The sequence below is a fragment of the Globicephala melas genome, chromosome 3 (assembly GCF_963455315.2).
Source record: "Globicephala melas chromosome 3, mGloMel1.2, whole genome shotgun sequence".
Classification (NCBI taxonomy): domain Eukaryota; kingdom Metazoa; phylum Chordata; class Mammalia; order Artiodactyla; family Delphinidae; genus Globicephala; species Globicephala melas.
In genome coordinates, this window is record NC_083316.1 from 117,893,185 (window position 1) to 117,910,467 (window position 17,283).

Genomic DNA, 17,283 nt, shown 5'->3' on the forward strand with positions numbered 1-17,283 from the left:
GAAAAGACCTTTTCATGAAATTAACAAGTATTGCTGCCATGCTAAGAAATCCCCCTCTTCCACATCAGCTACCCCATCTACTTCAGATAGTCAAAACTTCTTGCCATCTGCCTCCGAGTGCAAATCCTTTTCCATCTAAAATTCGAGCTTGATCCTGCCTGTGATGGATACTACTATTGCTGAATCTCTACTCTACTGCTTGAATCTCATGTTCCAACATGAATCAACTTTAAATGGCTGCCTTCCTTTGCTATCATCTTCACTCCACCCCACCACCCCATTCCAAAAGAGGGAGGCAGTTCACCTTATACACTCTCATCTCTTCCACAGAGATGCCTTTCAGTTGGATTAAAGGGACAACTGGCAACTCCCTTAATGTCTGAAACTAAAAATGAACTCTAATCCATGTCTTTGTCTTTTCCTTTTCTCTCTACAGACAATCTTTGAATTTAAGAAGTTTGCACTCTCCACTTAGGCTCAAATTCAAAACTTCCCACAGGTATACCACCTTACCTGGCCTCGTAGTCATTTCGGACTAAGAGTAGGTGCTGCAGGATGGACAGGAAGTGTTGCTCTGCCTTTGAATCCTTCACTGTGTTTAAGAGAATCTGGAAGACTTCACTGAAGTCAGTGGAAAAGGAGAAGAGGCTAAGGAAAGCATATATTTAGAAACTAAGTTTGACAGGTAGCTTGCCCAACTCTCGGGAGAAGTAGCAAGATGCCACTTCTATTCTAACAGCCGTTCCTCCTGTAAACCCTGCCCTAAACTTTAAGCTCTATAAACTTTCTTTGGCCAGGGGACCAGTGGGTCAGGGGGTACTATACACAGAGACAGAAAACTCCTAGTACTTGGCTTGAAAATCGAGCAGTAGACAAGACACAAAAAGGTAACTGCCTCAAAGTCACTTGTGGCAAGTATCAATAGGTAACCAAATTATTCCCCGTCAGTCTCATGGAAACATACAAGAGAGCAAATTACAACCTCACTCCCTGACTTGTCTATGTTCTCCCAAAACCAGCTCTACATCTTAATAAGCTAAGCTATCATGTTCTAGGAGGTCTATACTAATTTTGATGGCTGCTTCCATGTTGAGCAACCCTCAGATCGCCTTTCCCAACTTTTCTGGTCCACAATGACGTAAATATATCCAATGGCAATCAAAAGGCACCTGCCTAATCTACAAAGAAGACAGGGCTAATGCCCTCGTGTAAGTCATCCACTCCACACCATTCCTTACAGGGATCTACAACTGAATGCAACTGAATGTCTGGTGTCTTCAACCCAGTCAGTAAAAGGATATTCCATCTCCATTCGAATGTCATCCAGACGTCCCTTCAGGTCATAGGAATCCTCTTCTCCTTGTTCATCAAACACAGTTAGTTGCACTTTCATATCATCATTTTCAATCTCTCGAAGGTCCTGTCAACAGCAAAAGTATAGGCCAGGGAACCCAAAAGTGTCCTATGCTGGTTAAAAACCCAAACATTTCAACCTGTTTTTTTTTTTTTTAATTTTTTAAATTTTGGCGTGCCGCATGGCTTGCAGGATCTCAGTTCCCCAACCAGGGATTGAACCTGGCCCACGGCAGTGGAAGTGCTGAATCCTAACCACTAGACCACCAGGGCACTCCCTCAACCTGGTTTTTAAACTGAAAACCGAAGTCTTCCCAGGGATGATGGGGTTATAAGAGCGGGAAGGAACCAGCCCAGCCTTTCTAATGAAGTGTTGCATCTCACCTGCAACACTTGATGCAGCCCCAAGCGCATCAGTTCGCTTCGGATGTGAACTCGGAAGTCAAGTTCTTCAGCTGGTGTGATGAGAGCATTGATCAGCTGTAGGCATCCCACCTAAAATAAGAAAATTCAGCAGCTGTGTCAATGTTAACTCCTAGAGATCAAGATTCCATTCTCTTTACATGCATTCTGAGGCCCCCAAATATAACCTAGAAGATTCAGTACAAAAACTACAAGAATGACTTCCTTATATATAGCAATACAACTTGGTTTAAACACAGGTCTGGAGAGTTCAGAGGTCTAAAGGATTCCAGAGATTCTATGGTATAATTTGTTCTAGGCCTTGATTTTTCTAGCCTGTAAATAAATACCGTGACTTTTTTCCATCTCATAATGAGGAAGACAGTTCTTTCTCTGCCTTCTTGGAGAGAAGGGTAATCATTTTCCCTTCAGAAAGAACTTTGAAATATATATCATTGGTAACCACTCCATGTGTTCTCTTAAAAGGTCAAATGAACTTAAGTCTTTCTATCTTGAATTCTACTTTTGGGCCAAGTTTCATAGGTATACATGCCTTGAGAGCAATGGAGGTCCCACTTTTTAATCCATCCAGCAGTGGCTGAAAACGTTCCACCTCATCCATTTCAGCTCTTTCTGTCATCGCCTCCAAAACTCTTTCATTCCTGCCAGACAGTAAGGAAAGGGAGAGAACTGGTTGGGTGCTCTGACACAGACAGGTACACAACAGGTATATTATACAGAGGCATAGATCAGTTAGGAAACAGACATTAGCAATGTTCTGGATTTCTCACATTCTTCTTCTCATCACCTGGAGCAGAGGCCAGATCAACAGGAAACTAAGGACCATCTCTTCAGAAAAATGCACTCCCTAAAATCCGCCCCAGACTCCTACCTATATTTACCAAATTAAGACCCCTGTTCTATGGCATATAAATTGGTACAACTTTTGGAGGGGCATTTAACAGTACCAATTTTTTAATGCACATAACATTGGCTTACTTCTAGAAAATCTATCTAACATAAACACATAAATATGAAATAATATATGTACAAAGAATATATGCACAAGAATTGATAATAAAATTTTTTATCATCTGGAGCAGGGGTCAGAATGTGCTAAAAAAAATTCTACCTAAAAGTCTAGCAATGAAGGAATCATTAAATTATGGGACGTACAGAGTATGAAATGCTAAACAGCCACCAAAGATAATAAGATAGATCTAGAAGTACTGCCAGAGAAGAATGTCCAAGAGCTACTGTTAAATAAAAAGAAACAAGTTGAAAAGAATGGTGGTATGATTTAGCTTTTGTTAAACCAAACCGCTCCACAAAAATAAAAATCTATCCTATACATGAGATTGGTTTTATAGGCATAAGCCATCTTTCCTTAATTCTAAGAAACCATCTTTTGGAGTGGCAGGTGTGTTAGAATTTAGTAAATATTTGTCTGTGCTAGAAAATGATCTATGAGACTGTACCACACCATTAACAGTGGTTACCTCTGCTGAATAGGGTTTGCCAAAGGGATGATGTTGTTAAATTGTATTTCATATACTTCTATGTTGTTTGAATTTTAAAAATAATGGTGTGTTACTTCTGAATTTTAAAAAAATGTAAAAAGAAACCCTTGTCCTAGACAATACAGACATTAATGGAGATCTAGGAGATCCTGCTGTACCTTTGAAAACCAGTGGTACATGCAGAACAGCTTCCATCTCTTAACAATCTTTCTTAAATATTAAGATACACAGTGTTCATGTAAGAAATATAGTCTTACCTAGTATTTAAGACTAAGTGGACACCCAAGCAACTTAATATTCCTCTAGACTAAAGAAGATGATAAAAAAAATAGAGAAGAAAAATAATTCCAGTCACATACATGTCTTCCGGCTGTGCTAGGATACAAAGAGCAGAAAGCAGCTTAGCTGCGTCAATCATCATGTTGGGAACAGCAGGATCCATGGCTCTGACCAGCAGCAGAATTCCTTCTTCTGTCTCCAACATGGTCTTGATTCCAAACTGGTAGGACAAAAAGAGAAAAGGGAGGCTTAAAGGTGAGAGCATCTAACCAAGGACAAGTTTACGGGTTCTTATGGATTGAATGGTGCTCCTCCCAAAATTCGTATGTTTAAGTCCTAACCCCCATTACCTCAGAATGTAACCTTATTTGGAAATAGTGTCATTGGCAGGTGTAATTAGATTACCATGAGGTCAGACTAGAGTAGGGTGGGCCCTTAATCCCATATAATGGTTATCTTTATAAAAAGGGGAAATTTGGACACAGATGTGCACACAGGGAGAACGCCATGTGGACACAAAAGCTGAGATTGGGGTGATGCATCTACAGGCCAAGGAATGTCAAGGATTGCCAACGAGACACCAGAAGCTAGGAAACAGGCATGGGACATACCCTCTCTCACAGCCTTCAGAAGGAACCTACCCTATCAACACCTTATCTTGGACGTATCGCCTCTAGAACTGTGAGATAAATGAACTTCTGTTGTTTAAGACACGCAGTTTGTAGTACTTTGTTATAGCAACCCTAGCAAACTAATATAGGGTAGAACACTTTTTCCAATATAGCTAAACAGAAATGAGCAGAGCAAAATAATTTTCTAGAAGACACAACAGAATTCTATGTCTTCCAAGAATAAAAACTTTGATTCTTATGTTTCTTTTCAATGCTCCCCCTAAGCCAGTGGAATAATTATAACAAAATTAAATAGTGAGGAAGACAGATTTGCACTGAGGAACAAATAACTGTAGGATCCCTAAGTTTAAATACTAAACAGACAAAAAAAGAAAAAGAAAGAGGAAGAGAGAGAGAAAGAGAGAAAGAAAAAGAAAGGAAGGAAGAAAAGATTGTAAAGTAGGAATAGACTGGGGAAAAAACAACAACAAATAAGCAGAAAATAAAGTAAACCTTCCAAAAATAATAACTACAGGTCAGGAAATTTAAGAATTAGCAAAAAAAGTATAAACAGAAGAAGAAAATTAAGCCTATCCTCTGAAACAGACATTACAACTGAGGGAAAAGATCCATAAAAGTATGTGTATGTGGTGATCAAAAAGTTACGGTACTAAAAGGGAAAGCTAGAAGCCTTGAACCTCATATTCCTAGGTCCCTTTTTGAGTCTGCCAACAGAAGAGAAAAAACAGCGGTCACGATGGGGGTTGAATGAGAATGGGAAATATCTTACCTTGTTGTTCATAAAAGCTTTCAAGCAGCGGATGATCTCATGCTTGTTACGGCTATCGTAGCTTCTGCATGTAGAAGACATAATCAGTGAAGTCCCTTCATTCTATACCCCTCCCCATTTGACTTTTCAATCTTGTAAACAAGGGTCTTAGGAACACTCCCAACTAGTAGCTGAGTAAATTCTAGCACATAGCACTCTACCCTAAAACACTGGCGAAAAGAGGTAGCTGAAGAAAGAACCATTGGTTAATCCTCTCATAAACCAAGAATTCAGTATTATATTAAAATCTTCTCTTTAACTCCCTGTAGGCTCCTAAGGGCTAAATTCTATCAGGATAACATCCCACCTATTACTGCTTGCCTCACTGCATCAGAGGTTTCAAGTCTGTATGTTCAGGAGGTAGAGGTCCTGTGTTTTGTTTTGGAAAGATCCCAGGAAGTAGAGAAATCATTTTGGGTCAGGCTGGCTTCAAGGTAGCCTAACCTAAGACAGTGCAAGGTATCCCCAGAATTATTCCAATCCTGAAGACTATCATAAAGCTAGTCCCAAACTGATCAAGTGTATTATAAGACTTCCAAATGAGATATGACCCAGACCAGATCACAGGAGAGCTTTAGACTAAATCAGACCCTGTTTCCAGACTGGATAAGAACCTGTGCTGGGAGACTCACAATCTTATGTGGTATATATCTTGTGTTATTCACCGTGAAATTTAAGTTCCTCCTTTCCCTGTACCTATAATCATCCTTCATTCTCCGGTCACCCCTACGATAAACCCCATTCTCAGCTAACAACATAATATCCTAGTCCATAACTTTCCATTTAACTGCCATTTTCTCCTTTAGAGCAAACAGCCAAGTCCTCTACTACCCTCCACCTAGAAGATGCCAAGACTCGGAAGTCCTCACCCAGCAGTCTCCTCTTTCTCATCATGAAGTCGTTTAAGGATGTCCAATAAGGAAGCCAGGCCCTCAGCACCAAATGTTTGCACCCAACTGTAAGGAAGAGACAAAGACGATGCAATATCAAATCAAATCAATAAGTATCCACCAAAATAAAGTATATCCTGGCAACTCTTTACTTCCAATCCAAAACAGTCTCATAATTCCCTGACTCCTTTGATCTTTAATCCCCACCAGTGAGCTCCAACACTGGGCTCTCACTCCTGTTACTACCTCAGAATCCTCACCTGACAGGGTTGTTGTTGAGGGAGACACGAAGGGACTCCAGGCAGCTGAGCAGAGGCATATCCCGCAAGCCCGACCTCAGCTCCTGAATGTACATCATAGCTGACCTAGAGCTCTCCTTTTGACTCATGCCCTGGAAAGGAGCATACAGAGATTAGTAAACACTAGACTCAGTCATAAATTGGACCAGAATTAGTTAATACAGTTTAAACAATATGAGGGCAAACACCCATTATATATACCACCAAACTATGTGAGACTCAGAATTTCCTTCCCATTACCCATACATACTTCATGAAGATCGAATCAGGCAAAAGTATGTAAGAAAAGTAACTCAAATGAGTAGGTTTATATAAAAGAATGAAATAAAACTGATGTGGACATGAAAAGTTCTATAAAAGTAGCAAAACAAACAGGTCCAAGATAAGGGCACAGCCTCCCACGTCGTGGGTACCTGCCCCAGGACTCACAGCCTTGGAGGTGTGCAAGTACTGGGACACCATCTCTCTCTTGATGATAATGTCCTTCTCCCTCAAAGGTTGCTGTTTTTCCTCATTCAGGTTCATATCCAACTAGAAACGGGAGGAAAAAAGGGGGAAAAATTGCCTTGAATTCCTTACAAGTTTTCAGTGTTTAATGTTTAGTATACTTAGTAAAGAGATGAACACACTAAATGCTTATTGAATAAATAAATTTTCCTGATCCTTAGAGACTTAAGCTATTATAGATGATGGGAATTCCTTAGGGATAAATATGGTTAACATTTTATTATAAATCCCAACAGACATTTTTATACACATACACTAAATTTTTCCCTAACAAAATGGACTCTCAATATAGAGGGAAAACTTATTTTGCATTATTGAAAGAAAAGCAAACATAGTATTTTCTGCACTTAGAATGGACCTTAATCATCTCTTCAGACTGAAGCACTGGATGACTGGCATCATGCAAACACCAGCAAAATCTGCAGCACTCTAGGGCCTAAACACCCATTACCCCTGGTTAACTAAGTCCCTGTACAAACTCCTTTCCCATGAAGAAAGAACTGGAAACTGTGACAAATTCCCTCAACAGACATAACCTGGAGTGTGTCATTGGGGGAAAGGCTCTGCTTGACCCTGTTACATATATAACCATGTGTCTGAGCCTCCTATTTTTGTGAGCACAAGTTTAACCCTAACAAGTCCAGAATATTATTTGAAACGGGGAAAGTATAGGAGAAAAAAAAAGGGTATATTCAATTTCTCCCCCATGTGTGTGTTTGTGTATGTGTGTGATGTGTGAAGGAATCACCACCACGAAATTGTCACAGTAATAATTTGACTTCTTTCTGACTCAATTCCTGGTGCTTTCTTCCTCCTTTTACAGATAAATTGAACAAAGAAGTTGCAAAATACTGGCCCTCAGGTTGAATCAGACCCAAAGATAAAGTATGTTTTGTCTGGCTAGCTCAACATTTTAAATTTGAGAGACTTCATATAAAAATATGAATTTATAGCGCCAAGGGATGCGATCATCAAATTTAAGATTATGGAAAACTCTAGAGGTCAAACAGTTTCTTCAACAAATTTTTTATAACAAGAGCAAGGATTAAAGAGAGGGAGGAAAACCTACAGTTCAAATGAAACTTAGTAGAATATCACAACGGACCTTACCTGGAATTATGATTTGAACAAACAAATTGTTTTTCTAAAAATGACCTAATTCAGGAAATCTGAATGCTGGCTATGATATTTGTTTTTTAAAAAACAATTTTTGTTTTTTTAAAAAAAAAGAGATTTCTAGCTTCTTTTGAAAAACAAAAATATCTGGCACTACTGGGCTATCATTCCCAACTGGAATGCTACAAAACCTACTGGAACTGAATTGTGGTTGGAGTTTATCAAAAATGTCAAAAGTCCTTCATTTTACTGCAGTCCTTTCTCCTTTTTATCATCTTCTATGTAGCCTGCTTAACTTATTTATGCTTCCTCCCTTGGCCCTAAAGACATTTAAATTTGCAATCCAAGGCCAAGAGACTGTCTTGATAGATCATACTCTTGGACTCTTAACACACTTGGATTATTATGAGACAAACTGAAAGCTTCAAGGAAAAGTAATAATAGTAGTACTGGTTGAGTGGTGACTACCACAGGTACCAGGCCTCAGTTTTAAGGGTTTTAAGTGCATGCTTTTAATTAAGTTAGGCCTGCCACTAATCTCTAATTGAATCTGAGATCATAAATCCAAGTTAATATATAGGTCTTATGAAACCTTATAAGCATGTACTCAAAACTTTCCAAGACTTAGCACTAGCGGACATTCACTCAGTGTCCTCCCCACGCAATGGTCCTCACTGAAGACAGCAAAGTCAGTCACATCCATGCACAGCTCATTATTGAACTGACCTCAGCCCCAACCTTTAAAGGTCTTCTAGTGATTGTAACATCAGAATTCTCTTTCCAGATTCACCACTAAGTAGAAGATCTCGGGCAAACGATGCCTTTCCATTCCTCAGCTTCTTCTTTCCCTCCCTCCCTCCCTCCCTCCCTTCCTTTTATTTATTTATTTTCGGCCGCGTTGGGTCTTCATTGCTGCGCGTGAGCTTTCTCTAGTTGTGGCAAGCGGCAGCTACTCTTCGTTGCGGTGCACAGGCTTTTCATTGCGGTGGCTTCTCTTGTTGTGGAGCATGGGCTCTAGGCTCACGGGCTTCAGTAGTTGTGGCACGCAGGCTCAGTAGTTGTGGCTCACGGGCTCTAGAGTGCAGGCTCAGTAGTTATGGCGCACAGGCTTAGTTGCTTGGCAGCATGTGGGATCTTCCCAGACCAGGGATCGAACCCGTGTCCCCTGCATTGGCAGGCGGATTCCCTGCGCCACCAGGGAAGTCACTCAGCTTCTTCTTCACATAGATTTTGTTGTGAATGTTTTAAAACTTTATCTACTCTGGCTAACCCAAAGGTGGTCATCACACTACCACAAGAGCTGGCCCACTCATTTAAAATATCTTTGTGGCTAAAGTGCTGCTGGGCTGAAGGACATTAACAAGGTGGTCAGTGATCAGATATTTCCAAGCCTAATTCATAGATTCCAATCTTACGGACTGGCGCTTGTATATGTAGTCCCTTCATTAATGGGACTGCTATTAAGAAGTTTTCTGTTAAGCCTGGAATTTTTTGTAATTAAAGGATAGTTAAGGGGGACTGTACACAAAAAAGGGCCCATCATGCTCGTAAAAGCATTTTCAAGAAGAAGCAATGCTTTGGGGTGGGAAACTTACCAGCATCTGTTCAAAGAGTACTAGAACTTGCTCATCTGAAACATCCTGCAATGACTGTGCAGTGGGATCATCCCCATATGATGCAGAAGAATTTCTATGAGCAGAATTAGGCTTCTCTTTCTCCTTCTTAATTCTCATGCTGGTAAATCTCTCCAGCTGAGAAAGAATAAAAAAGTATTAGCAGTGATCCATTTTCGTTTACACAACAAAGCACACATCAAATAGCCTCTAACTTCTTATACGTGCATGGCTCCTCTGGTTTGTGGCCAGTTCAAGGCTCTTCTGACATGAAAAAGAGAAACCAATCTTCCTTGTACCTAATTTACTACACGGACTCTGTACTCTCACCTTCATCCAAAGATAAGAGGAATGAAGTATTAAGAACTGGAAACTCTCTAAAAAGAGAAAACTTTGTTCTTTAGCTCCCCTGTCATTTCTAAGCCCTCTAGCAGCACAGAACTGACAGCACCTCATGTGCAGAGTGCTCAGCAAAATGCCTTTTGTTTCCCTCTAGCTATCCAATAATAAATATGGCCAGGTCCTCAGAGGATCTCTCCCTTCAAGAGGTAAGTGTGACCATAGATTTTAATAGATATAAGTCATATACAAGAAACAAGGAAATGCCTTAAAACCAGGAACCATTCCTTTTTCTTTCTTCTGTACGCTCCATAGCACTTGTGTTATGTAAGCAGCAAAAGTTCAGTACATATTCTCCAAAATCCCCTTTGCAAAGAATATAATCTACTTCAGGGGTATATATGTCATCTCTCTGTCAACCAAATGCTTATGAACCGCTCCTCAAACCGCAAGGACAAGTGTTCGATTCAAAAAGAGCTACCGATAAGCTGCAGCTTATCGGCATTACCTGATTGAAAATAACAGTAAATATCTGCAAGCATTCTGGGGCTTCAAATGATAAGAGTGACATCCAGACAGCAAGTCAGCTTGGAGTTTAAAGAACATGCCTAACCTTGGAAGCCAATGAATGTGCCAGGAAAATGCATGCAATGGGTCAAACAGAGCAAAGAGTTAGGAAAAGCTTTGGGATGATCTGAGAATAGAACCCATATCACATTTATAAGTTACAGAAAGTCAAAGTTATTGCAACTGGTAAATATCATAGTGTAGGAAATGAGCCATGCACATGCTGAACAAAATTTCCTTACCTCATCTGCCATGAGCCGCTTCAGAGTCTAGGAACAGGAAAAACGAGGGAGAAGAAAGGGAAGAGAGATCAGTGAAATGCCAGGAAAGCTCCCAAATACCAGATGGGTTGGGGAAAAAAAGAGGAGAAAATAAGTTGAAAGGATCTAGGCTCCTTCCCACATGCTAGATTTCTGCCAGACTATTCCTTGGCACATTCCCTTAGGTAAGGGGTAGGAGTTTTAAGGTCACTAAAATATAATAACCCTTTGGGGAAAAAAAGGTGGAGAACTGAAAAAACTCTAAATGGGATGACTGATAAACCTATGAAATGTGTTCAACTGCATTAGTAAACAAGGAAATGCAAACTAAAACCACAACGAGATATCATTTCACACTCAAGACTGGCAAAAATTTTCATGTGTGTCTGTCTAGTCACAGAGCAGCGGGAGCTCTCACACACTGTGGGTGTGAATGTAAATTGCTATGGCCACTTTGGAAAACAGTATGGCATGATCTAGTAAAGTTAAAATATGCAGATATATTACAACTCAACATATCAGTTCCTATAAATCTACCCTTCAGAAACTTGCACATATATAGCAGGTTGTGTATAACAAGAATGTTCACAGCAACACTGTAATATCTATCAATAAAACAGAGAACAATCCAAATAGCTATCAAGAATAGAATGGATAAACTCGTATAATGGTAGAGTGGAAAACAATTACACAAAGAAAGTGAATGAACTTACAGCTACTCACAAACATAAAAGTGAATGTATTATTTCTTTTACACTGAGATTAAAAACATGCAAGACTAAATTATATTATTTAGGATGTACGATTATAAAGGGAATGATTACCACAAATGGCAAAAGAGTGGTTACCTGAAGTGGGTGGAAGAGTAATGACTGCAGAAGGGGACAGGGGGCTTCAGGGGTGCTTACAATAATATTCTATTTCTTGATATGGATGATGGTTACATGGATGTTCTGTTTATAATTATTCTGTATGTTTTATATTCTCTTCTGTATATGTGCTACACTTTACCCCAAAAAATCTGAACAAGCAGGTATTCCAGGAAAGCAGGAATTCTTCATTCTAATACTTAGTTTTAAACCATATCTATTTTTGCTAATGTCCTTAGAAGAGTATAGTAAATGCCTCTTGATGAACTTTTCTCAACTAATGAAAAACTATTTCTGACACTGCCACAAAGCTACTTTACCAACCTTTTTACAGACGAGAAAAATCTATGTCCTTATGTTCATGTGCCCCATGTCAGAGTTCGGTTAAATCCAGTGTGAACTGTGAATCTTAACTTTGCCCTCCACGGTCCAGAGGAGGTCAACCTTCTACTGATGGAATGCTAATCACTCACCCGAAACCATAGGATCCTTGCTCAGTGTCAATGGAATCTAAAGTTACTTTGTGTGTGCTGTTTACACAAAGTAAAGGCAGAAGGGCAGCAAAGGCAGAAGGATGATGAAGCAGAGACCGCAACACCCAAGGAGACTCACAGTTCCTTTTGTCACCACCCTGTCACCTGACACACAGAGGTGAAACAAGCCACAAAAAGGATAAATGTTTATAGTTAGGTTGCCATTGCGAAGGTTAAACTTATTTGCTCCTAGAGCAAGTGCTTCCAGAACCTTGTCCTCCAAACTCAAAATGTTCCCTCAGAACCAAGCAACAACCCAAACAATTCTGGGATGGATATAATGTAGGTAACAGAACCTGGGTCTAATGAATCAATCTCAGCTGCAGTTTAAGTTAAAGAACAACAAACCAGCAGCTTGTTCTGTCTGCAGACTCTTATTTCTTTTCCCTCCATTCCACTATTGAACTTCACGCCACTATGATCTCCTGTTTGATTTACTGTAATAGCCTCCTAACTGATCTCCTTGCCTTCAATCCCATCTGCCCAACACAAAATCCATTCTATATACTATACCCAAGAGTAATCGTTCTAAAATGCCAAGCTGTCCATGTTATTTCCCATTTAAAACCCTGCAATAGTTCCCTACTGCCCTCAGGTTAAGATCCAAATTCCTTAGCATGGCATATGACACTTCTGGCTTCTCTCCCTTGACTCATCTCTCAACAAACCCTCCATTTCAAACTCTATGTTCTGGGCATCCTAACTAGTGTGCAGGTCCACAAACAGATCTTGCTGTCTCACAACCCAAGACTTTCTCTAGGCTGCTGCTTCCCTCAGACTAGACTGTGCTTTCAAGGCTAGCTCCAACAGGCCCTACAGGATGATACCTCCTCTAATTGGATGGGTACCTCTCCTTGTGTGTATATAGAAATAGATACTTTCCTGTCTCACAGCACTAGAAGTGGATTACAACTCTCTTTTGATTGCCTCCTCTAGCCATTTCCAGACTAAGTTCCTTCATGGTAGAGCCTAAGACTTAGTCATTATATCTCCTATGAACAGATACCATAATCTGGGGCTGCTCTCCTAAAATACCAATCCCTGCAAAAGCCCTCAAATCTATTCCACCTCTTCACTGCATTAGTGAAGAAACTGAAGCCCAGATAGGTGGAGTAAATCACTGAGGTCACATGAATAAGGGCAAGCTGGGTATGGAACTCTTGGTCTCCAGATTCCAAAGCCCTAAATATTTGCATTCTCCAGATTCTTGTCTTGTTCCCATTTAATGCCCACTAACTGTTGCCTTTACATACAAAAGTAAACATCTCTTTTCTTAAGAAGGAAGAAACCAGTCTCCCTTGCTTTCCTTGGTGCATCATTAGAAACAGATTTATTCCTTAAAAAAATTATCCATGCTTTAGTGCTCAATTTGAGTAAGGACAGTAAAAATGATCCATGCATTTCCTCAACTACTCCAACAGAGGGCAGCATCTACCAGCAAAGTGAATCACAGTACTACCGGCAAAATTCTGTTTCAGAACCCAACAGAACACCCAAACAGCAAGCTCAATTCCATTACTGAAATGGAATCTGCTGCTACAGTATACTGAGGGTGTATTAATTTACTTATTTAATACTATGTGTGCTTTCCTTACAGATCTTGAACATACAGTTTACAAACAGCTTTTTTTTTTTTTTTAACTGTACCATTAACTGTTTTGTGGATTCTCTGAGATATGCAACAAGAGGTTCCTAGCTCATGAAAAGTAAGAAGGACTAAAAATAGTGGAGACCTTGAGGATAAATGCTACTGGAGCTATATTTATGCCTTATGCCCCAGAGGTTCAAGCTTTTTAACATAGTCTCTAATGATCCCACCTACTTCTTTCTAAATGCTTCTACACTCACCTTTCTCCTTGTTTGCTATCAATTATTTTCTGCCCCCAAACTATAAACCCTTACTTATCTTCACTAAATACTTCATCGTCCTGTCCCTCCTACTGAGTCTTCCACTAAAACTATACTAAAACCTTTAACTACAAATATAGATACTGAAGGAAGCATAAATACGGAATGAAATTTTTTAGCATATCAAAATCTGCTCATGAATACAGATTAATAGGAACTTCCAGATAAAAGACGGTAGACTGAATCAAATTTCCCCGCTTTTTGAAACCCTTCTAAATCTACAGAAAAGGAATTTTTAGAAAGAAAAAATGATAGAGGGAAGGAGCCTACAAGGTTGGGAAGAACAAGAAAAGCGTAATTGCAATCAACTTTTGAAGCTAGGACTAAGACCCAACAGACCTAAGAAAACTGAGTCCTAAACCTGCCATAGGAAAAGCTAATGACCAATCCAAATTGTACTTCAGGATCCTCAACAGGCTGAGGAATTAGCAGCACCAGGTACCTATAGAAATGGGCAGTTGGAGGGAGGGGGAGACCCAAAAATAAGATTGGTTTGAAAGCTGTTTAAGAAGCAGTTGGACAGGTAGATCCTCCGTTACCCCCCAACACCTCTCCCCCCATGCCATTGGGAGACTACCCTCCCTTACTCCAGCAGAAGTCTGGAAATTTATTCTTAGAAGAGGGTAAAACACAGATCTCTGGATCAGGGGATGCCAGGCACAGTTGTGGGCAGAGATCCTATACCAAAAAGAAGAGTAATAATCTATGCATACTATAAGCTGAGACACCCAGCACCTTCCCCCTTCTAGTTTCTCAGGACCCCAGCACCCCAAAACCCTTACCCTTGAGGCAGAAGGTTGGAAGAGCCTTCTCTGGGGAACTGAAAAACAACATTAAGCTACTGACATAGTCCAAGCAGATGAACCATGCCATCCAATATGGTAGCTACCAGACACAGGTAACTATTAAGCACTTCTAATATGCCTAGTGCAACTGAAAAAGGAATTTTTCATTTTATTTAATTTTATCGAAATTTAAAATTAAAAGCTAATATTTTATTGTTATTGTTAAACTTAAGTATCAATGTGTTTGGAACACGCTAGGTATGTGAATCTACCTTTCACCTGTAAATTTTTTCAAATCTAAATACACATCAAGTATCTTCATGAAAATTTAGCATCCAAATTGAGATGTGCTATAAATGTAAAATAAAAACTGGAGTTCAATAACTTCATATAAAAAACAGAAGGTAATAATTGTTATATCTATTACATGTTAAAATTGTTATATCTATTGTTATAGATATATAATTGTTATATATAATTATATATAATTGTTATATCTATTACATGTTAAAATAATGTTTTAGATATACTGGATTAAAAATTTTATTATTAAAGTTAATTTCACATGTTTCTTTTCACTTTTTTCTTTCTATCTTTTTCTGTGGCTACTAGAAAATCTAAAATTACATATGTGATTCACATTATATTTCTATTGGACAGGGCTAGCCTACAATAAACTGCACAGCTAATAAACCCTACCCATGCATCCAGAGTTACCAATGAGTTTTTTAGCCCCTCATTTTTAAACATTAACAGACAACCAAGGATTATCAAACACATGAGGAAAAATCCTAATAAGAGAGGGGGAAAAAGCAACTCATTATACAGAGACTATGCAAGAAAAAGAAAGATTAGGAAAAAAAATTAATATCCACAAGGGAGAACATAATGCCATTTTTTTAAATTGTTTTTTTAAAGTTTTGGCCATGCTGTGCGGCATCCATTATCTTAGTCCTCCGACCAGGGATCAAACCCACGCCCCCTGCAGTGGAAGTGCAGAGTCTTAACCACTGGACCGCCAGGGAAGTCCCTATAATGCCATTTTAAAAAGAAACATTCAGAGGAAAAAGAACCCTGAGAAATTGAACACATGAGAACAGAAACTCAAGAGAAAACTCAATAGAAGGGCTGGAAGATAAGAATTTGAGGATATCTCCCAAAATTAGAGCAAAAAGACAGAGATGGAAAAATAAGAGAGTAAAGATAAGAAAATTAGATCAGTTTGGGAGGTCCAATATCCAAATAACAGGAGAACAGAGGAGGAAGCTATCAAAGAAATAATTCAAGAATACTTCCCAGTACTGAATGTAAGTTCGTGCAGCCACTCTGGAAAACAGTATGGAGGTTCCTCAAAAGACTGAAAATAGAGTTGCCATATGATCCAGCAATCTCACTCCTGGGCATATATCCAGAAAAAAACTATAATTTTAAAGGATACATGCAACCCTATGTTCACAGCAGCACTATTCACAATAGCCAAGACATGGAAACAACCTAAATGTCCATCAACAGATGAGTGGATAAAGAAGACGTGGTTTATATATACAATGGAATACTACACAGCCATAAGAATGAAAGAAATAATGCCATTTGCAGCAACGTGGATGTACTGAGAGATTATCATACTAAGTGAAGTAAGTCAGAAAGAGAAAGACAAATACCATATGATATCACTTATATGTGGCATCTAAAATATGGCACAGGGCTTCCCTGGTGGTGCAGTGGTTAGGAATCCTCCTGCCAATGCAGGGGACACAGGTTCGATCCCTGGTCCGGGAAGATCCCACATGCCGCGGAGCAACTAAGCCTGTGCACCACAACTGAGTCTGCACTCTAGAGCCCACGAGCCACAACTACTGAGCCCAAGCGCCTAGAGACCATGCTCCGCAACAAGAAAAGCCACCGCAATGAGAAGCCCGCGCACCGCAACGAAGACTAGCTCCCATTCGCCGCAACTAGAGAAAGCCCGCACACAGCAACGAAGACACGACGCAGCCAAAAATAAATAAATAAAATAATAATTTTTTAAATTAAGAAAATAAAAATAAATAAAATATGGCACAAATGAACCTATCTATGAAATAGAAACAAACTCATAGACATAGGGAACAGACTTGTGGTTGCCAAGGAGGGGGGTGGGGGAGTGATGGATTGGGAGGCTGGGGTTAGCAGATGCAAACTATTATATCTAAAACGGATAAACAACAAGGTCTTACCACATAGCACAGGGAACTATATTCAATATCCTGTGATAGGGACTTCCCTGGTGGCGCAGTGGTTAAGAATCCGCCTGCCAATTCAAGGGACACGGGTTCGAGCCCTGGTCCGGGAAGACCCCACTTGCCGTGGAGCAACTAAGCCTATGCACCACAACTACTGAGCCTGCACTCCAGACCCCGCAAGCCACAACTGCTGAAGCCCATGCACCTAGAGCCCATGCTCTGCAACAAGAGAAGCCACCGCCATGAGAAGCCTGTGCACTGCAAGTAAGAGTAGCCCCCGCTCACCACAACTAGAGAAAGCCTGCGTGCAGCAACGAAGACCCGACACAGCCAAAAAAAAAAAAAAAAAAAAAAAAAAATCCTGTGATAAACCATAAAGGA

General features: G+C 39.8%; 1 protein-coding gene across 1 annotated transcript in view; it reads right to left on the reverse strand.

Annotated features, from left to right (window-relative positions):
- Nucleotides 1-17,283, reverse strand: part of DIAPH1 (diaphanous related formin 1) — a 97,282-nt gene that overhangs the window by 60,140 nt on the left and 19,859 nt on the right. Inside the window, exons 2-12 of the mRNA XM_060296359.1 lie at nucleotides 10,568-10,594; nucleotides 9,402-9,557; nucleotides 6,613-6,714; nucleotides 6,145-6,275; nucleotides 5,864-5,950; nucleotides 4,956-5,019; nucleotides 3,635-3,774; nucleotides 2,309-2,417; nucleotides 1,738-1,848; nucleotides 1,302-1,420; nucleotides 514-630 (exon numbers count right to left, since the gene is read on the reverse strand). Coding sequence (XP_060152342.1) covers nucleotides 514-630; nucleotides 1,302-1,420; nucleotides 1,738-1,848; nucleotides 2,309-2,417; nucleotides 3,635-3,774; nucleotides 4,956-5,019; nucleotides 5,864-5,950; nucleotides 6,145-6,275; nucleotides 6,613-6,714; nucleotides 9,402-9,557; nucleotides 10,568-10,594 — 1,163 coding nt within the window. The remainder of the gene's footprint in view (nucleotides 1-513; nucleotides 631-1,301; nucleotides 1,421-1,737; nucleotides 1,849-2,308; nucleotides 2,418-3,634; nucleotides 3,775-4,955; nucleotides 5,020-5,863; nucleotides 5,951-6,144; nucleotides 6,276-6,612; nucleotides 6,715-9,401; nucleotides 9,558-10,567; nucleotides 10,595-17,283) is intronic.